This window comes from Neoarius graeffei, chromosome 1, assembly GCF_027579695.1.
Source record: "Neoarius graeffei isolate fNeoGra1 chromosome 1, fNeoGra1.pri, whole genome shotgun sequence".
Taxonomy (NCBI): Eukaryota; Metazoa; Chordata; class Actinopteri; order Siluriformes; family Ariidae; genus Neoarius; species Neoarius graeffei.
This window is the reverse complement of record NC_083569.1, coordinates 114,467,715-114,489,977: the sequence shown is the minus strand read 5'-3', so window position 1 is coordinate 114,489,977 and position 22,263 is coordinate 114,467,715. Positions and strand designations below refer to the sequence as shown.

The following is a 22,263-nucleotide window of genomic DNA, read 5'->3' as shown; positions in this document are numbered from 1 at the left end:
GTATAACACCCACAACTTGTAATGTAGCACCAATAACCTGTTTGTCGTTATTTTTGCACTACTTCACCACTACTACCTCTGCCATCTCTCATCGATGCAATAATGTAGGCCTTAAACAATTTTTATGCATACTTGTATATATTATACACAGAGTCTACCTGTAATGTGCAATTTTTCCAAGCCTCTCAATAAGGCAATTTTTCTATACTTTTTCACGGTAGATAATGCAAATAGCCCTCTATATTTAATCTTTCATTTGTCCAATTTTTCAGTTTTATTTGTTATCTGTATGACATTTTCTTGCTACTGTAACACATGAATTTCCCCGATGTGGGATGAATAAAGTGAAATATAATCATCAAAATTAAAACAAAAAAAGGCTTGAAATATTTCACTTTGTGTAATGAATATAGATATGAAAGTTTACCTTTTTGAATTCAATTATAAAAAATGAACTTTTTCACGATATTCTAATTGTTTGAGCTGCATTAGTATTATGTCAATAGTAATCATAAAATAATTCAATATTATGTTAACGGGCTGCCTAGCCAAGCCTTTTGGGTTAATCAATTCTCACTGTCTCTGTCAAAGTTGGTGTCATGTTCATGCACATGTGCACTGTAACGGATGTCAGATTAAATTTAGGTTCCAATCCTCTCCTCAGCATCGACTGAAAATGCAGCCAAAAGTGCACTGTCCTGCTGGTTTATTCTGTTACTTTTCAGTCCACCACATTCAGTCTGCCACTTAGTACTGTATCACTTTCAATATTAAAGTGCACATGAACACCAGACCACTCTTGTGAGATTGGTACCTTTTGAAAATTCAACCCAGAGGTGGGTAAAACCGTGCCAGGTTGACACTGGTATGATTAAAAAAAAATACGCAGCTACCTGTACAACTAATTAAATTGAAAATGGGTGTGTTAGATTTATGGTAGATATGTGAACGATCAATCAACAATAGTCAATAGTATCAGCGGTGCCGAGGTGGTGGGGGCCCCAAATCAAAATCTGCTTAGGGCCCCATAAAATCTTGGCCTGGCCCTGGGGGAATAAAACCCTCAGGGATGTGCTATTATAGGGAATGAAAATCCACTACTTCACACTATCCTGTTCTTGATGTTTCCCTGTAACAGCACATCACTGACTGTTTTGTTCGTCACATCATGGCATGAAACAAGAGTAGTGTGCAGATGATCCATGATACAAAATACATTATCATTTCACTCTACCTTTTACTTTCTTCAGTTTTTTTGTTTGTTTTAGTTCAATCTCAGCATAAGTCACATCACCAACACCTGCACCTTGTTCAGCATCAGCACCTGGAGTAGCAGAGAACAAAACCATCCCAGTGATCTTTAGCCGTGTAATACATCACTCATAACTCATAAACAGAAACATAAGTCATGATCCATCTCTGGCTAAATCTACACTGAACATGAGCTGCTTTTTTAGAGAGTAACTCTTAGTTTCCTTTATCATTCAGTTTGTGGCATCTTTTTAATGTGCGATATCTTTGATTTGTGCTCGGTAGATCACATCACTGCTTTTTAATGGAGCCTGTGATGGAATGGATTCTTCTGATCTGGAGGAAAAATACAGACCCCAGATCCTGATACGTTTATGTATTAAATTATTGAATGTGCTGAAAATTTCAGGTGTTATTTGCTGACTTTGTTTCTCAACAAATGCATGAAATGTCTCAGCACTCTACCATTGTTCCTGTTTGCCTTCTTTTTCTTTGTGACCTTTGTGTAAGTGGCTTCGCTGCTCTCAGTTGCAGCTTCACCAGAACACAGTGCAGTGTGTTAATCACAAGCCCCTTCTGTACTTTACTGTATCGAGTTAATCTACAGTTAAGTCACCTAATGTAAGAGGAAATGTCTGATATGAAATAAAGCTGCATTGGTGCTTGAAAGTTTGTGAACCCTTTAGAATTTTCTATATTTCTGCATAAATATAACCTCAAACATAATCAGATTTTCACACAAGTCCTAAAAGTAGATAGAGAACCCAGTTAAACAAATGAGATTAAAATATTATACTTGGTCATTTATTTATTGAGGAAAATGATCCAATATTACATATCTGTGAGTAGCAAGAGTATGTGAACCTCTAGGATTAGCAGTTAATTTGAAGGTGAAATTAGAGTCAGGTGTTTTCAATCAATGGTATGACAATCAGGTGTGAGTGGGCACCCTGTTTTATTTAAAGAACAGGGATCTATCAAAGTCTGATCTTCACAACACATTTGTGGAAGTGTATCATGGCACAAACAAAGGAGATTTCTGAGGACCTCAGAAAAAGCGTTGTTGATGCTCATCAGGCTGGAAAAGGTTACAAAACCATCTCTAAAGAGTTTGGACTCCACCAATCCACAGTCAGACAGACTGTGTACAAATGGAGGAAATTCAAGACCATGGTTACCCTCCCCAGGAGTGGTCGCCCAACAAAGATCACTCCAAGACCAAGGTGTGTAATAGTCGGCGAGGTCACAAAGGACCCCAGAGTAACTTCTAAGCAACTTAAGTCTCTTACATTGGCTAATGTTCATGAGTCCACCATCAGGAGAACACTGAACAACAATGGTGTGCATGGCAGGGTTGCAAGGAGAAAGCCACTGCTCTCCAAAAAGAACATTGCTGCTCATCTGCAGTTTGCTAAAGATCATGTGGACAAGCCAGAAGGTTATTGGAAAAATGTTTTGTGGACGGATGAGACCAAAATAGAACTTTTTGGTTTAAATGAGAAGCATTATGTTTGGAGAAAGGAAAACACTGCAATCCAGTATAACAACCTTATCCCATCTGTGAAACATGGTGGTGGTAATATTATGGTTTGGGCCTGTTTTGCTGCATCTGGGCCAGGACGGCTTGCCATCATTGATGGAACAATGAATTCTGAATTTTACCAGCGAATTCTAAAGGAAAATGTCAGGACCTCTGTCCATGAACTGAATCTCAAGAGAAGATGGGTCATGCAGCAAGACAATGACCCTAAGCACACAAGTCGTTCTACCAAAGAATGGTTAAAGAAGAATAAAGTTAATGTTTTGGAATGGCCAGGTCAAAGTCTTGACCTTAATCCAATCGAAATGTTGTGGAAGGACCTGATGCGAGCAGTTCATGTGAGGAACCCCACCAACATCCCAGAGCTGAAGCTGTTCTGTACAGAGGAATTGGCTAAAATTCCTCCAAGCCGGTGTGCAGGACTGATCAACAGTTACCGGAAACGTTTAGTTGCAGTTATTGCTGCACAAGAGGGTCGCACCAAATACTGAAAGCAAAGGTTCACATACAACCCCGATTCCAAAAAAGTTGGGACAAAGTACAAATTGTAAATAAAAATGGAATGAAATGATGTGGAAGTTTCAAAATTCCATATTTCATTCAGAGTAGAACATAGATGACATATACCAAATGTTTAAACTGAGAAAATGTATCATTTAAAGAGAAATTAGGTGATTTTTTTTTTTTTTTTTTTAATTTCATGACAACACATCTCAAAGTTGGGACAAGGCCATGTTTACCACTGTGAGACATCCCCTTTTCTCTTTACAACAGTGTGTAAATGTCTGGGGACTGAGGAGACAAGTTGCTCAAGTTTAGGGATAGGAATGTTAACCCATTCTTGTCTAATGTAGGATTCTAGTTGCTCAACTGTCTTAGGTCTTTTTTGTCGTATCTTCCATTATATGATGCGCCAAATGTTTTCTATGGATGAAAAATCTGGACTGCAGGCTGGCCAGTTCAGTTCCCGGACCCTTCTACGCAGCAGTGATGCTGTAATTGATGCAGTATGTGGTTTGGCATTGTCGTTGGAAAATGCAAGGTCTTCCCTGAAAGAGACGTCATCTGGATGGGAGCATATGTTGCTGTAGAATCTGGATATACCTTTCAGCATTGATGGTGTCTTTCCAGATGTGTAAGCTGGCCATGCCACACGCACTAATGCAACCCCATACCATCAGAGATGCAGGCTTCTGAACTGAACGCTGATAACTTTGGTCGTCCTTCTCCTCTTTAGTCCCAATGATACGGCGTCCCTGATTGCCATAAAGAACTTCAAATTTTGATTCGTTTGACCACAACACTTTTCCACAGTCCATTTTAAATGAGCCTTGGCCCAGAGAAGACGTCTGCGCTTCTGGATCATGTTTAGATACGGCTTCTTTGAACTATAGAGTTTTAGCTGGCAATGGCGGATGGCACGGTGAATTGTGTTCACAGATAATGTTCTCTGGAAATATTCCTGAGCCCATTTTGTGATTTCCAATACAGAAGCATGTCTGTATGTGATGCAGTGCCGTCTAAGGGCCCGAAGATCACAGGCACCCAGTATGGTTTTCCGGCCTTGACCCTTACGCACAGAGATTCTTCCAGATTCTCTGAATCTTTTGATATTATGCACTGTAGATGATATGTTCAAACTCTTTGCAATTTTACACTGTTGAACTCCTTTCTGATATTGCTCCACTATTTGTTGGCCCAGAATTAGGGGATTGGTGATCCTCTTCCCATCTTTACTTCTGAGAGCCTCTGCCACTCCAAGATGCTCTTTTTATACCCAGTCATGTTAATGACCTATTGCCAATTGACCTAATGAGTTGCAATTTGGTCCTCCAGCTGTTCCTTTTTTGTACCTTTAACTTTTCCAGCCTCTTATTGCCCCTGTCCCAACTTTTTTGAGATGTGTTGCTGTCATGAAATTTCAAATGAGCCAATATTTGGCATGAAATTTCAAAATGTCTCACTTTCGACATTTGATAGGCTGTCTCTGTTCTGTTGTAAATACAATATGTTTTTGAGATTTGTAAATTATTTTATTCCATTTTTATTTACAATTTGTACTTTGTCCCAACTTTTTTTTTTGGAATTGGGGTTGTACTTTTGCCATTCAGATATGTAATATTGGATCATTTTCCTCAATAAAGAAATGACCAAGTGAAATTTGTCTCATTTGTTTAACTGGGTTCTCTCTGTCTACTTTTAGGACTTGTGTGAAAATCTGATGATTTAGCTCATATTTATGCAGCAATATAAATTCTAAAGGGTTCACAAACTTTCAAGCACCACTGTACCTGTTCCACTCGTATCTGCCTGAGTCACAGTGTCATAAATGTGTTCATTTCCTACAGAAAAAAGAACAATTAAGTGAATGTTATAAATGTGACTGTAGATTACAAAACAAGATTTCAAACAAATAAAATGTTTTATTATGAGATTATAATTTTACAATGGATTTCGAAGAAAGATGTGAGTTTCTGTGAATAAATGTAGAAATAAACAGTCACTGAGACAGTGTCTGACCAGCCTGAAGTGGTGTATATCCTGCCTGAGTCTCTTCAGCTCCTGACCGCCTCTGATTCTGATCTGATGTCTGATTGGTTTTCTGCTGCTTTTCTATAGAGAGAGACAGATTCCTCATCTGAACAGGGTGTAAATAGGAACAGAAACACTTTATTTTACACAGCCCTGATTTACAGTGTAATGAACAGGGAGAGTATGATATAATTCTAATAACAATAGGGAGTTAGGAGTGAAACTACATGTATGAACTGCACAACCTGTAGTAAAGTCATATTTACAACTAAACTTAATGATTTAACAAAAACCTAGATTCTGTTATTAAACCAGGTTCAGTATGACAGATCTCACACCCACATTAAGTACTGAGAATTTGCAAAAAAACAATCAAACTATTATGTGACACATTTTCTTTATTCTTGAGAAATTATGATTATATCATCACTAAATTAGCTATCAGACCTTTCTTTCTTTTGTAGGACCACAGCAGGATCATTAAGATCAGTAACGCGATGAACAAAAATCCCAAACCCACAGCCACTCCTACTGTTCCACCACTGGATCTAAATCCTGGGACTGAGGAGAGAAAGAGAGCAGAATTTAAGCTTTAAAACACTCTACAACTAAACCGTGTTATTAAAACTAGACTCAAATTCACCCAAGGTTTCTCACGTCTAACTGAGACCCAGCTTTTCAGTGACTCTCCTCTCTCTGGGTGTTTACAGTGGTAGAAACTTTCATCTGACTTTGAGACCTTATGGATGATCATCTCTCCTGTAGTCTGTGTCTGGAGGACTGATTCATCTCTATACAACTCAGCTTGGAGGTTTGAGGGCTTTGGGTTTTGCTATAAACAGCGTAGAGTCAGAGGATGTCCCTCAGTCACATGACTTCTCTTCCCTCCATTCAGGACATTGCACCAAGGCGTTGCATGTCTCGAGCCAGAAACAACATCAGTGACCCCTCACACCCTCATGATGGACTGTTTTCCCCTCTGGCCTCTGGAAAGGGGTTCTGCAACAGTAGGTGCAGGACCACCAGGTTCTGTAACAGCTTTTTCCCCCAGGTCACTAGACTGCTGAACTCCAAACCCAAACTCTAAACTTCTATTTATAACTTGAGCATTCCAAATTCCACAGGTCACTTTATACTGTTGCACTTTAATATTTTTGCTGCTGCATAATTTAATTTAATTCACTTCATATTTATTTTTGTGCTGAGCCAAACTGCAACGAAATCTCGTTTGGTGTACACTTGTTGCATACTGAATGACGACAAAGGTTGTCTAAGTCTTGTCTCAGTCTTTTTATTGCCATCAGTGCCATTCACCACTCATTTTATCTAACTATTGTTGTTGTTAATATTATAATCATTTTATTTACCCATTGTACACTAGGGATGGCGAAAACTAAAAAAAAATCTTGACCGACTGTCCTGTCTTCTTATAAGACAGTTCTTTGACGCCGTAGGTGTTTTTAAATAAAGCTGACGATTTATTCCAATAACATAAAGGCGATTCTTCATTAAACGTTGTCACAAATCAACATAAAGTCAAATAAGTCCTTGAATAACCAAAACAAACATTAACCATCAAGTTGTTATTTTTGCTCTTTCTGGTTTAAAAACCTTTGTGCCTGCTGGCGTCTCTACGTTCCACAGTCCACCATTTCCAGCAAGTGCCTTGTCTAAACCTGTGCTCCTAATTAAGCACAGGTGCGTTAATTACACCCTTCCTGCACCGGGCTCCACTCAAGGTCAAGCCATGGTTCCAACATGTATTCTACCTTTTGGCCAGCAGGTGTAAAACAGAAAGTAAAGAAATGGCTCCTACATACCGGCCCTCTTACTGGTACCGGGCAAAGGTACAATAACAACAAACAAAACATGTAGTCCGGGAGCCATGGGGTCGGACCCGGAATTTTTGGTTAAAGTTTTTTTTTTTGCTTTATCTTATGGATTTGAGGTAGCTCTTCAAGATTTAAGAGGGTGCCCGGTGATATCCCTTGGGCAATTTAATATATTAACCCTTTAATGCCCTATATGCCCAAATAATGGAAGAAAATACAAAAAAAAATAATATCAGTGTAAATACTGATATTAAATGCACCAAGTTGGCTGTATCTGATAGGTATTCACATTTTTCTCTATATTTGTCATTCAAATACATCAAATGTGGATTAATTAACCCTTTCATAACTTTTCCAAATTAGCGATTTTTATACAAGTATTACATAAACTCTACAGTTAATACAAAATAATGATCAATATCTATGTAAGAACTATACAGCATGCAAAAGAACTATATACAGCATGCACACACACACACACACTAATGACCAATAACTATGTAAAAGAACTATATACAGCATGCATAAGGGGCGGCACGGTGGTGTAGTGGTTAGCGCTGTCGCCTCACAGCAAGAAGGTCCTGGGTTCGAGCCCCGTGGCCGGCGAGGGCCTTTCTGTGTGGAGTTTGCATGTTCTCCCCGTGTCCGCGTGGGTTTCCTCCGGGTGCTCCGGTTTCCCCCACAGTCCAAAGACATGCAGGTTAGGTTAACTGGTGACTCTAAATTGACCGTAGGTGTGAGTGTGAATGGTTGTCTGTGTCTATGTGTCAGCCCTGTGATGACCTGGCGACTTGTCCAGGGTGTACCCCGCCTTTCGCCCGTAGTCAGCTGGGATAGGCTCCAGCTTGCCTGCGACCCTGTAGAAGGATAAAGCGGCTAGAGATAATGAGATGAGATGAGATGAGACAGCATGCATACACTCACACCAATGATCCACTATGTAAACGAACTATATACAGCATGTATACACTCACACCAGTGATCCACTATGTAAAAGAACTACAGCATGCAATAGAACTATATACAGCATGCATACACTCACACCAGTGATCCACTATGTAAAAGAACTACTGTATATACAGCATGAAATAGAAATATATACAGCATGCATATACATTCACACCAGTGATCCACTATGTAAAAGAACTATATACAGCATGCAATAGAACTATATACAGCATGCATATACACTCACACCAGTGATCCACTATGTAAAACTACAGTATGCAATATATCAAGCATGCAAAATGGCATATACAGCATGCGCACACACACACACAAGAATAGCAAAAGATACTGATTTTCAATTAACCAAATTGGCTGTACAGTATTCACACTTTACTGTCATTCAAATTAGTCAAACATGTAATTGACCCTTTCATAAATTTGCAAAATTAACAAGTTTGATACAAGAACTACAGTACATAAAGCATGTACGTGCATGCATGCATGCACACGCACACACATACACATGCACACACACTAATGAGCAATAATTATGTAAAATAATTACATACAGTATGCAAACACACACACAAAACACAAACTATTTAAGGAAAGAACTATGAGTTCAGATGAAAAAAAAAAAACCTCTAAACCCTTTGCCATTGCTTAGTGTCTGTAAAAATATGCTTATGTACTGGATGCCAGCTAGTACAGAGGAGAATGTTAAGTAAACCTTACTCCCCAACATTTTAAAAGTCGTGCTAGTCAGTGGAAGAGCAGTGTGGTTTGGAGTGGGGGTGAATCGGGGACAATGCCCTGAATTTTACTAGGGAACCAGGAACATTACTATTTCAACAGTTAATATCGTAAAAATAAGCAATCTATTAGCTTAATGTATTAGCTTAAGGAAACCTTACTGCCCAACGTTTTAAAAGTCGTGCTAGTCAGTGGACTGGCTAGTGCACATGACTCTCAGTCTACAAGCAGTGTGGTTTGGAGTGGGGGTGAGGGTAAGGTTAACAGACTTTTGAGATGATAATCGGGGACAATGCCCTGAATTTTCCTAGGGAACCAGGGACATTACTATTTCAACAATCAATATCGTTAAAATAAGCAATCTGTTAGCTTAATGTATTAGCTTAAAAAAAATCAGTGACTAGCATTTACTAGGTGAGAGTTGGGTGTGCTAGCCAGTGTTGTGAAACTATGGGTCTAGTTCACTGGTGAGCAGTGAGTACATGTCACTGCTCTTTCATGATTACAGTCAAATAGCTTCTCTGCTTAGCTTATGCGTGCTGTGATCTTTTGGGGGCAGTGTGATTGACAGAGTTAGCAAGATAGCTCCACAAGTTGGCTTGAATTAGCTAATTGTGTCCCTCATATGCCCCTGCAGAAGTAAACACAAGGATGACAATGGAGTGTATGCCTAATAATTTAAGGCTCGCATTAACAACCAAAGTAATAGAGTAATAAAGGGCTTTTTGGTATAAGCCCCGCCCCCAATTGCATGGCCACACCCCCAACCATGGCTGGAACCCCACCCCCAGGCCTTAAACTCATCCTATTATGTTAACAAACACAAAAATAAGTATGATATATAGACTTTGGTGAACATAAAGTGAAGAATGTCAAAATGTCAGAATTTAGGCTATGACTGCAGCACATCCAACAATAAAGGGCCAATATCCGGAATTGCCCAAGGGATATCACCGGGCACCCTCTCTTATCTTAATGAGTAGACCTTGGACAACAACAAACAGCAAAAAAAAAACCTTTAACCGACGAAGCCAGGTTCAGCCAAATTTGGGCCTTTGGCTTCCGGACTAATGGAGCCATACCACAGAAGAATTCATCAACTCAAATCATCATATTGCACAACAAACATCAGTTTCTCTCCAACAACACTTTTTTTTTGTGCCCCCTTTTTTTTTTTTTTTACAAAAATTCGTTTCAAATGTCCATGACTGCAATGTCCTTTCAAGAGCTCATATACATGAGTACTTCTTGTAAAGCATTTGAACACAGTTCATGTGTCATAAGAGGCATGGTAGCGAGTCCATTGTGTATGTTCTGCATGTGTATGTATACGACACTCGTGTGCACGAATAGATCCATAGATCAGTCCATGTGCGCTTGTGAAGACTGAAGCCATCAATATAGGCCGTAAGGTGAACCCCGAAAAGTCTTTCAGAAACAAGATTCCGCTCCGACGTCTCCGAACTACATAATATCCAATTCTTAAAAATGGATGTATTATGAAATGATGTCATCAAAAAGTTCTCACCTTGTAATGCTGTCAATTTTTCGCACGAAGGCTTGAAAAAGCGAACTAATGTCATCGGCGCGGAATGATATTTTGGCACCGCAGAATAAGATTTCGCTACAGAACAGGTTTCACGGTTGCTGACGTAGCCCCATTTTGTAAACAAGAGACCAACATGGCAGCCGCCACAGCCTCGTCTAGCAGCAGTGGAGGAGAGGAAAGTTTGGAAATAACGGCAAAAAGGAGAAAACTTCTTGCACGTAAGCAGTGCTATATGCATATAGCTTCTGTGAAGCACGGAGTGACCCAGGAATTTACCTTCAAACGGTGGAATACATACCGGGAATACATACCCCCCCTCCGAAGCTGGCCCCTCAACATCGGGCAGCACTAAGAGTCTTAGATCCAGGTCAGCACTGCCTATGTCCAGCTCAGGTCCCGTCCTTCCTGCCCTGTGCATTATATGTCTCATCTCATCTCATCTCATTATCTGTAGCCGCTTTATCCTGTTCTACAGGGTCGCAGGCAAGCTGGAGCCTATCCCAGCTGACTACGGGCGAAAGGCGGGGTACACCCTGGACAAGTCGCCAGGTCATCACAGGGCTGACACATAGACACAGACAACCATTCACACCTACGGTCAATTTAGAGTCACCAGTTAACCTAACCTGCATGTCTTTGGACTGTGGGGGAAACCGGAGCACCCGGAGGAAACCCACGCGGACACGGGGAGAACATGCAAACTCCACACAGAAAGGCCCTCGCCGGCCACGGGGCTCGAACCCGGATCTTCTTGCTGTGAGGCGACAGCGCTAACCACTACACCACCGTGCCGCCCTGCATTATATGTAAAAAAAAAAAAACCCTCAAATTCGTCTTAAAGGGAGGCAAATGACAAAAGGAAGCTCTTTCAAAAGCTGAGACCTTAACAGCAGGTAAGCAAACCCACCCACACACACACACACACACACACACACACACAAAGGGTCACAATCACTGATCAACCCACCAACCCCCCTGCCCCCACACACACAAAGGGTCACTATCACTGATGACTATCTACAGTGCTATCTCCCTCTGCAAGTGTGTTTGCATGCATGGATGTTATGTTTCAATGTTTGTATGCATGTAACATATGTGTGCCTTTATGTGAATATGCTACTGGCAAACTTAAATTCCTATGTGGTAATAAGCATGTCTTTCTGTCTGGCAAGGCAAGTTGCAGACTGCTGCTGAGACTAAAGATGACCACAGTATTCTGGTACACATTAAGGACAAAGACTGTGTGGCTCTGGAGGTGCAGTACCACAAGAGCTGCTACCAGCAGTACACCAGATTTCTGAATGAGCCTGCTAGACAAGAGAAGGACAAGTAAGCCATGTACTAACTTCTCATACATGACCATAGAATGCTACTTGCTACTGTTCAATGTGAAGACAATTAGTCACAGCACTGTGTGTGTGTGTGTGTGTGTCTTCCCCCCCTCTCTCTTTCTCTGTCACTGACACCTAGGTCATTGCCTGGATGCTGACCCCTGCCTTTTTGCACCGTGCCACAGGACTTTTTATATATATATATATATATATATATATATATATATATATATATATATATATATATAGTGTATATATAAATTTGCATTTGTAATGTGTATATATCACTGTTTTGTTGTTTACATTTTCTATTAAAGTTTGCAATTTGCCACATAGTTCTGTTGTGTGATGTATGATGACTAAGTCTTGCATCTTCTTTGTTGCCGCTGCTGCAGGTGCATAGTGCTGCCTAGTGCGTTTACCTACCTCTACTGTGCCGCTGCATAGGTAGTGAATACTTGAATCCCTGCCATTGTGCCTCTGAACTGAGTAATAGAACTGCAATATTATATATAGGTTGTATTATTATTATTGTGTATTATTATTCCTATGGACTCTTCTCCTTCCTGCACAATTTCTTAAATCTTGATCTGAAATCACACGCATTGCCTATATATTATATATGCCATATGGCTAATCCATGGTGTGTATAGCCCACAATGACGAGTCAATACTCTATTCCATTACTGCCTGTGTAACATTGTAGGTCTGTTTTTCAAGCAAATTGTTTTATGGTTGATCAGTACTTTATAGTTAATAACCTAAGAGAATGAATACATGAATGGTCCTAGTCATAGACCATTACACCATATTTTGTACTATAATAATGGTGATAATAAAAATTATTTTTATTCTAATAATAATATAAACACTTCAATATACCACATATATGCAATATTGTCTTAGTGATGTATTTAAAGCACTATTTAGGACTTAAAAGACATTTCACCCACTTTGGAGGGTGTTTGAGACTTTCTACTAATGTGACTGTAATTACTCAAGTTGTCAGCTGATCTGTGGTCAAAAATCGGCAACGCGATTGGTCCAGACCGGTCACGTGATGTCCCGACACGTCATTTTTAGAGGAAAATAGTCCGCCACGCGATCGCTCGGTGCGAGGAATTGACAGGATTATAAGGTGAGAACTTTTTTCGCCACACTTTCTAGTACTCATTCTTAATTTTAAAATAAATATTTCGTAGTTCGGAGACGTCAGAGCGAGATGAAACGAAAACGGGGTTCACCTTACGGCCTAATATACATGTCAGTCCATACAATGATTCCAAGTACTTGGTCAATCATTTTTGCATTCATTCATGTTATTCACATGTCACATTATTCATGTTTACATGTCATTCTCAAACAACAAACAAATCTTTGTGATAGGTCTTTCAATGACATTTGTTTTTGTTTTCAGGGTCACGCTATGTACCACCCCCTTTGAATCTTTCTTTGTGTCAATAACCCTCCCCAACATCCAAGATGCCCTAGGGGCAATAGGGTCAGCAACTAACACATCACCACACATGTAATTGTGTTTCTTTTTCAACCATTTCTGCCTTTCTTGTAAGGTAGGAAGATATTCCCTAACCCATCGTTTCCAGAATATATCTGACAAGTATTGTACTTGTTTCCATCTGCGTTTACTGTAGGTATCTGATTTCTGAAACACACCAGGAGATAGTGTGGGTTGACCTTTTGAGAAGTAAGAGGTGGTTTGGTGTTAAAGGTTCAAGGCCATTATGACTGTCTGAGACGGTGGTAAGTGGACGACTATTAAGGATGGCTTCTACTTCACAAAGGAATGTGTGAAGGGATTCATCATCTAGTGTTTGATCTTTGGTCAAGGCTAGAAGTGTTTGTTTCACCTGTTTTATTAACCTTTCCCAGACCCCTCCATAGTGTGAGGCGGCAGGTGGGTTATAAATCCATTCTATGCCCTTCTGCTGTAGAGCGACGTGAAGTTGGTGACTTTTGTTCCATTCTTTTATGGCGGTCTTAAGTTCACGGTCAGCTGAAATCAGGTTGCTTCCATTGTCTGACCTTATTCTGTTGCACCTGACCTCTTCTGCTCACAAACCTACGGACTGCATTGATACATGAGTCAGTGTCAAGTGACTTGGCTATTTCTAAATGAACTGCTCTGGTTGTGAGGCATGTGAAAATAACACCGTATCTTTTTACTTTACTGCGTCCCCGTTTCACTATGAGGCAACAGTTTATTTCTATTGGTGTTCATAAATCATCCACTGCTACTGTTGCTCAAGGTGTGCCTCAGGGTTCTGTCCTTGGTCCCCTTCTTTTTATATTATGTGTTTCTCCTATAGGCCAGATTATTCGTAATCATGGCCTTAACTTTCATTGTTATGCTGATGATATTCAAATCTACATCACTATCACCCCTTCCATAGCCTCTGTTCAGCTACTAAGGTCTTGCATCACTGACCTTAAGCAATGGCTGTATAAGAACTGCCTTATACTTAATGCTGGCAAAACGGAGGTTCTATTAGTAGGTACCGAAAGACAGGTTCAGAATTTCTCCAGTTTTACTATTGATGTAGATGGTGTGTCTATTCATCCTTCCCAAGTTATAAAAAACCTTGGAGTTATCTTTGACTCCACCCTTACGTTTGAACCCCATCTTAAACTAATTACTAAGAATGCTTTCTTTCACCTCCGCAATATTGCTCGTCTCCGCCCTTTTCTTTTGGAAACTGATGCCAATATGTTGGTCAATGCATTTTTTTTTCTCGTCTTGACTATTGCAATTCTCTCTCTTATGGTCTCCCTGCCACATTGCTCAATCGCCTGCAGTACATTCAAAACTCAGCAGCAAGAATCCTCACACTCACTAAGCGCACTGCTCACATCAGTCCTGTTTTACAGCAACTGCATTGGTTGCCAGTTATCTCCCGGATCAAATACAAAATCTTGCTGTTAACCTATAAAGTTCTTCATGGTTTCGCTCCTTGCTATCTCTGTGAGCTAATTCATTTGTACTGTCCCTCCCGCTCCCTTAGATCTTCTGTCTGTGGACTTCTGACTGTTCCTTGTTTTAAATTGGCATCTATGGGTGGCAGATCATTTAGTGTTGCTGCTCCTAAACTTTGGAATTCGTTACCACAATCGCTTTGTGACTGTTCCAGACTCTCTTCCTTCAAAGCCAACTTGAAAACTTTTCTCTTTACCTCACACTATTCTTCCTAATTTTTTTTTTTGGTGGTAACTCTTTTGTAAAGCGTCCTTGGGTTTGTGAAAGGCGCTATATAAATTTAACTTTATTATTATTATTATTATTATTATTGGGCCGAAGTAATCTACTCCAGCATAGGTAAAGGGCGGTGAATCTGGAGTTACCCTTTCCTTTGGCAGGTCTGCCATCTTTTGCTCTCCTAGGTGTGAATGTTGTCGTCTGCAGAACACATATTCTGGTCTGATCCTTCTGGCCAGAGAGTTTGCTGATGGTATCCAGTATTGCTGTCTTAGTTTGGCTAACATGTGGTTCGTTCCACAGTGCCCTAAATGTTCATGAATGTGTTTTAACAACATCTTGGACACATGGTGGTTCTTTGGGAGGATCACAGGGTGTTTCTGACACTCTGGCATGGCCATTCTGTGTAACCTTCCCCCTGTAAGAAGCAGCCCATCTTGCAGCATTGGATCTAGCTTACGAATGTGGCTTTGACGACTCACATGAGCATTTTCCATTTGTAGGGTTTCCATTTCATCAGGAAACGCTTCCAGTTGGGTATAATGTATGATTGCCTTTTCTGCTCTTTTGAGGTCATTCAATGTTATAGGTTGTACGGTCATGTATTTCCTCACCATTTTCATTTTCCTTTCCAACAGGTATTCCCTTTCAGGTGCGGGGCTCTTCATGGTGAGGTTGGTAAGTATTTATTTTCTCTTTTGACTTAGGTTTAGGAGCAAGTCTTTCAGCTTAAGAAGCCATGCCACTGCTCTGGTAAGTTTGTTCCAATTTGAATGATGGTAAATGAATTCACGAGTAGGATTGGTTTGCTCCTTCACCAGTGTGTTCATGACCAGGATATCCCTTTTCACTTCCACATCATCCTCTTCAACTTATTTCTGTAAGACAAGTTCGGACTTAGGCCAGTTAGTTTTCTGGCCTTTGAGGAATTCTGGGCCATTTAGCCAAGTGTTTGAATTCAGGAGTGCGCTTGCCTTAAGACCACGAGATGCACAATCTGCTGGATTCTGCTTTGTGTTTATATATCTCCATTGTTTGATGCTAGTCATCTCTCTGATTGTGTTCACTCGGTTGGCGACGAATGTTTTGAACCTTTTGTTCTCATTCTGAATGTACTTCAATGTTGATATACTATCAGTCCAAAATGTGCAACTTTCCAGTTGAATTTGCAGTTCTGCTTTGAGCAGTCTGTCCATGCGTACTGCGAGGACTGCTGCAGTGAGTTCCATTCTCGGCATTGTGGTTTGTTTTAAAGGTGCAACTCTCGACTTTGCCATCATGAATGAGGTGTGTACTTCATGTTTTGCATTAGTGAGACGGAGGTATGTGACACATCCATAGCCACTTTCTGAAGCATCGCTAAAATGATGAAGCTGAGCAGATGTTAGTGCACCAAAGTTCTGGGGCTTGAGGCACCTGTCAACAATGAGCTCTCCAATGGAGCTTAATCCGGTCATCCATTCTTGCCACGATTGGATGTAGTAGTCTGGCAATTCTTTGTCCCAGGCATAGTTATGCTTGCAAAGATCCTGAAGGATGTTTTTGGCAGTGAGAATGAAGGGACAGATGAATCCAAGAGGGTCATACACTGAAGAGATGATGGAGAGTATTCCCCTGCGAGTATATGGCTGATTTTTCAGGCTAACTGAGAAGGTAAGTTTGTCACTCTGAATTTGCCACTGTATGCCAAGAGTTCTTTCTGTTGGCAGCTCGCTGGAATCCAAGTCCAGATCTTTGACCTCTTTAGCCCTATCTGCTTGTGGAATGGACATCAGGACTGCTGTATTGTTACTAATCCATTTATGCAATCGAAAGCCTCCCATTGAGCAAGCTACTTCAAGCTCTTTGCACAATTTCACGGCACCAGTTTCTGTAGGCACCGATTTTAAGCAGTCATCTATGTAGTAGTTAGACTTGATTGTGTTGATGGTTTCAGGCATAAAGAGTTCTTTGAAATCTTCAGCACATTGTCTGAGAGCAAAGGATGCACAACTGGGTGAAGATGATGCTCCAAACAGATGCACAGTCAGCCTGTGTTCCTTTAATGGTTGGCTCAGGTCACCGTTCGGCCACCATAGGAACCTCAGAAAGTTCACATGATTCTCCATTACTTTCACCTGGTGAAACATGCTTTCTATGTCTGCCATAAAGGCAATTTGCTCTTGTCGAAAGCGCAACAGGATGCCTACCAGGTTACTGGTGAGGTTTGGGCCTTGAATCAGCTTGTTGTTCAAGGATGTTCCCTGGAAGGATGCTGAACAGTCAAATACTACCCTCAGGGAGCCTTTCTTTGGGTGATGTACTCCATGGTGTGGAATATACCACACCTTTCCACTTTCGGTAACCAGTTCGTTGGTTGGGACCACCTCTGCATGGTTCTTTTCCAACATCCCCTCCAAGAAGGCTGTGTATTCTGTGGTACTGTTCATTCTTTTCAAATTTTCTTTTCAGAGACATAACGTGCTGATGGGCCTGTTCATAGTTGTTTGGCATTGTTACATTTTCTTTGAATGGCAAGGGAAAGTAATAATGTCCATTTCTAAGTTCCTTTGACTTTTCCATTGTTGCCATAAACTGTTTGTCTTCAACTGACATTTCTGATCTCTCCTCAGCTGACAGTTCTGGGAAATCAAGGTGATATTGTTTTATTAAGTCATTCACATCCCTTATGGATATGCGGTTCGCTGATATACATGAGTGAGTTCCTTGCCTTTGACAAGTTGCTTCTTGCATAAGGCCATTCACGACCCACCCTAGGGGTGTTCTAACAGCATATGGCCCATTGCCTCTACTGTTTATAATCTCCCAGGGCTCCATTAGCTGTGCAGCATTTGTGCCTATTAGCAACTCTATATCAGCATCCAAATGTGGAATCTTCACGTCATGTATGTATGTCCATTTGTCCAGAAATTCTTGTGTTGGTATGTGGTGTTTTGCGACAGGTAGGTATGTTTGTGTATAGACCGGTGGAAGTTGGTGGTATTGCACTCCTTCCATGTTGCTTACTTCCAGGCCAGAGACTACACTGCTGTGCACTCTTTTCTCCTGTCCCATTGTACAGAGCATGATCGTGGTGTTTTTGCCAGGGATGTTCAACTTTCTTTTCAGCGAGTCTGTACAAAATGTAGCTGAGCTACCGGGGTCTAAGAATGCATGAGTTGATATCACTTGGTCACTAGTTGACATCTTCACCTTCACAGGTACGATAGTGAGAGTACATTGGCCTGATTCACCTGCCCCCATTGGGTCACTCTCGTTCACAGACACCATGGCATTACTCAAACTGGTGTCAGTCGTAATATCATCTTTGCCCTTTGCAGTATGGATGTGAAGGACTGTTGGATGAGGCAAAGAACAGGTCTCGCATTTCAATCTGTTTTTGCAGGTTTTGCCCATATGGCCCCTCGTAAGGCAACCAAAGCACATACCCTGGGCTTTCAGGTATTGTATCTTCTCTGCATTGGCCTTAGCCTTAAACATTTCACAATTTTCCAGTTTGTGATTGCCTTTGCAGAATATGCAGGAGTTGTCATTAGCAGATGGTTTCTGTTTATGTGCAGGCTGCAGACCATTCCCTTGAGCAACAGGTACTGTAACTGTGGTGGCAAAGCTGGAGCTACCACTAGGCTTGGCTTTCCTTGGTAGCTTAGATTTGTATGCTACTTTGGTGTCAGTAGGGTTCTGTATGTCACCGAAAACTGGATCGAGCAGAGCCCTAGCTTGCCTTTCAATAAACTCTACCAAATCCTTGAAAGTTGCCCTGTGGTTCTTGGTTTCTTCCATGTTGCACACATTTGCACGCCATTTATCGCGGAGATTAAATGGAAGTTTTGACACGATTAGCCTTAAATTGCTAGAGTTTTTGAGCTCTTTTAGTGCAGCAATGTCTGACATGGTGTTATAACAGCTGCGCAAAAATAGCGCATATGACCGCAGGTCATTGCCATTTTCTGGCTTGATAGCTGACCAGCTCAAAGCCTTATTCATATAGGCTGCAGCTATTTTGTATCCATTCCCAAAATTGTACTCCAACTGTTCTTTGGCTTGTTTGTATACGACAGTGGGGTCCATGTGCATAAAGCTGGTGACAAGACTTCTGGGCTCATTTTTAGTGTACTGTTGTAAGTAGTACAGTCGGTCATCCATGCTGTCAGTCTTTCTCTCCACGAACTGCTCGAATGCTTTAATGAATGTTCTGTACTGAAGAGGGTCACCATCGAATACAGGAATTTGTCTATCGGGCAGCAGAGCAAGTGCTTGTTGCTTTGCTAGCAAGGTGGTGATCTCTGTATGTCTCTTCAATACTTCTGTGACACTTCCGTCATTATCATTTGCAACTGCATTATCTACTCTGGCTATTTGAGTGCTATGAGCAGTATTTTGTGGCACAGTTTGACTTTGCGGAGTGGCTTGTGGCCTCTTTGGTTTTTGTACTGTAGCGGGAGCATTATATTCGGTTGGCTTGCCGAATTTATATAAGCCAGACAATGAGCGCTGCTCTTCAGCGTTTTTATAAACTTGCAGCTTTGCTTCAGCAACAGTGAGCTCGGAATCCAAAGCGAGTTTTTCTCTGCGCGCTTTAAATTTTGCCATAACAGTGGCTTCCTCTACGTCAAGTTCGAGTTTTTGGCTCATCGCTTGCATCTTTGCTTTCGCAGCAGCACACTGAGCTTTAGCTTCCAATTGCACGCTAGAGGTCCGAGACGCGTGACTGACAGCGCTTCCTGCTTTAATGCTTTTGGCTGTTTGTGACACGCTATCTTGTGGTTTAACATTGGGGGATTCACTCCGTTTCTCATCCTCGTCGTCATCCTCCTCACACTGCTCGCTCCTAATCCATTTTAAAATGCCATCAGTAAAGTCCTTATATAACTGATATTTCAGTTCATACCAGTCTCTCTGATCTGCTTCCTTTTTGTATTCATCTGTCATCAAACTCTGCGCTGATGCATGTATATTACAGAATTCAACTAAACACTTATCGAATAACTGAAGTTGATTATCAACAATGCGTTTGTCCTGGCCAGATTCAATAAGGCTGTTGATTTCATTTCGTTTGCGCGTTAGGACGCCAAGCTTTCCTCTGCGAGATGCAATCAACTTAAATAGTTCTCGCTCGTTTGAGAAATCACCTTCAGTCCCTTCATCGGCCATTTTGCACGCTTAATTTCAAAAATATTCAACACAAAGTTCGTCTCTTAACATAAAAGTTCAACACAACGCAGTATCAGCAGTAGGAAAGGCCAAACTAGCACAGTTCAGTTCAGTTTCTAACGTGAGCACGGCGGCTCATATGACAAAAGTCTCATACTCACGAACCAGAAGTAGGTTACTCAGTCTCACGAACCAAGAAGTCAGTAAATCCACACGAGGGTAAATCCACAAGCGAGTCCAGTAAATCCACAAACTCCCAACAGGTAGCTTGATCCACAACAGGTAGGCTGTCCGCGAACAAGCGACGACAGAGCTTCAAACTTTCCAGGCTCCCATGCGCAGTGGCTCTTGCATCGCTTCCCAACTTCGAGGTGTCCCAATCTTCCACAGCTTCGAGGTGTCCCAATCTTCCATGACTTTGAAGTGTTCCAATCTTCCAACTTGCAGGTGTTTTCTGGACTTCAGGCTTGCTTCTGGCTCGGGCGGATTTTCTTTCCAGGCGATTTTAACTTGCAGAAAGGGTTTTACCTTTTTTGCCAGATTTTCAGTAATAAATTTTCAACACCTCAAATGTTGAAAACAAACAAAAAGACATTGTTCTTTGTAAAATCTTTCTTCATGTTTGGTATTAACATATTAATTCCTGAAATAGGAAATTCACACAAACTTTTTCTTTTCCCATCCAATATCTGGCACAAAAACAACTTCCCCCTCATATATTATTTGCCTACTGCTATGGAACACACTTTTATAAGCCTATTTAGATCTGAAAACATATGCCTTATAGAACAACCCATTTCTTCATTCAGTATCAGAATACAAAAATAATTTCCAGTTATACTTGTACCATAGCCATTCTATCATCTTTGTCAAATGTGTATTTGTAGAGTAATTTCCAATGGAATCAAGTGCAACCAAGGCTGTAAAACAAACAAAGACATTTTTTTTTTCTTTCTCTCTTTGTACAAATCTAACTAGATGTTTGGTAATTGGCTAACGTATTAATTCCTGTAATGGGAAATTCACACAACCACAAATGTTTTCTTCTTTTCACATCCAATATCTGGCACAAAAAAAAATTCACTATCGTGATTTTTTTTTTTTTTGTTAACGGCGCGCGCGCCGGAGCTCGTTAGGCACGCAGGACTGACACTGTTCTGCGCAAGCGCAACACAATCGCACTAGAAAGCATGTTCAAGCTGCCAGTGTAGCTGCAGTCTTTTTAGTTGCGAATTATGAGTATTTCCACTTTCATCTCTGTGATACACAAGTTTTGATCGGCAGAAAATAGGCATATTTTAATTTTGACCGGCCGGTTGCCGGTCATGGCCGATCACGTGAAAATCGTCCGATTCTGATCGGCAGCCAGTCAATCGGTGCATCTCTGGTTTTTACCTTAGTTTTTTGCCTTTTTGGTGGCAATCTTTCAATCATTCTTTAGTTGACATTCAAGGAATAAATTGCAAAAAACAAGCTGGAGGTTATTTTAAATATTGAACTCAACACTTATCTCAACCAAAACTAAAATGAAATAAATAGTATAGTGTAACAACAAAATAATAAAATATGATAATTAGATGTAAGAAACCACTTAAAGGGATAGTTTGGGATTTTTGACATGAATCTGTATGGCATCCCCATCAATAGTGTCATGCAAACACACTGACTTACCCCTGACAGCATCCTGTGAGTCCAGTTCTTGTCCAGTTTTGGTCCAGACGAAAGTAGTCCGGCAAGTTTGTTGGGGTCACGAAAGTAAAACGTTTTTCGTCTCAAAACAGTATGTGTTCAAAAGAGTGATATATTTGCATCACAAAACCGTTGCCAAATAAAAAGTCAGACCTCGAAATCGCTTGGCACTATTTTCTCTCCCTTCTCTCACTCTCTGTGTGTGTGTGTGTGCGCAAGCGAACGAGAAGAAAGAGCACTATGAATGAGCGGAACGATACGCAATGGAATTTTTTTTTTTTCAAAATCGCGAGTCTGATTGTGTGACGATAGGAATCCATTGTGTGGCGCAGCGCCACACAATGGTCTATGTATGGGAAACCCTGAACATAAAGGCGGTTCTTCATGAAACATTGTCACAAATCAACATAAAGTCAAATAATAAGTCCTTGAATAACCAAAACAAACATTAACCATCAAGTTGTTATTTTTGC

The 22,263-nt window shown here is 40.8% G+C and overlaps 1 protein-coding gene across 1 annotated transcript in view; it reads right to left on the bottom strand.

Moving 5' to 3' along the window:
- LOC132882162 (sialoadhesin-like) overlaps positions 1-22,263 on the bottom strand; it is a 216,871-nt gene that overhangs the window by 6,077 nt on the left and 188,531 nt on the right. Inside the window, exons 11-14 of the mRNA XM_060915433.1 lie at positions 5,771-5,884; positions 5,312-5,404; positions 5,083-5,133; positions 1,235-1,324 (exon numbers count right to left, since the gene is read on the bottom strand). Of these exons, the coding sequence (XP_060771416.1) occupies positions 1,235-1,324; positions 5,083-5,133; positions 5,312-5,404; positions 5,771-5,884 (348 nt within the window). The remainder of the gene's footprint in view (positions 1-1,234; positions 1,325-5,082; positions 5,134-5,311; positions 5,405-5,770; positions 5,885-22,263) is intronic.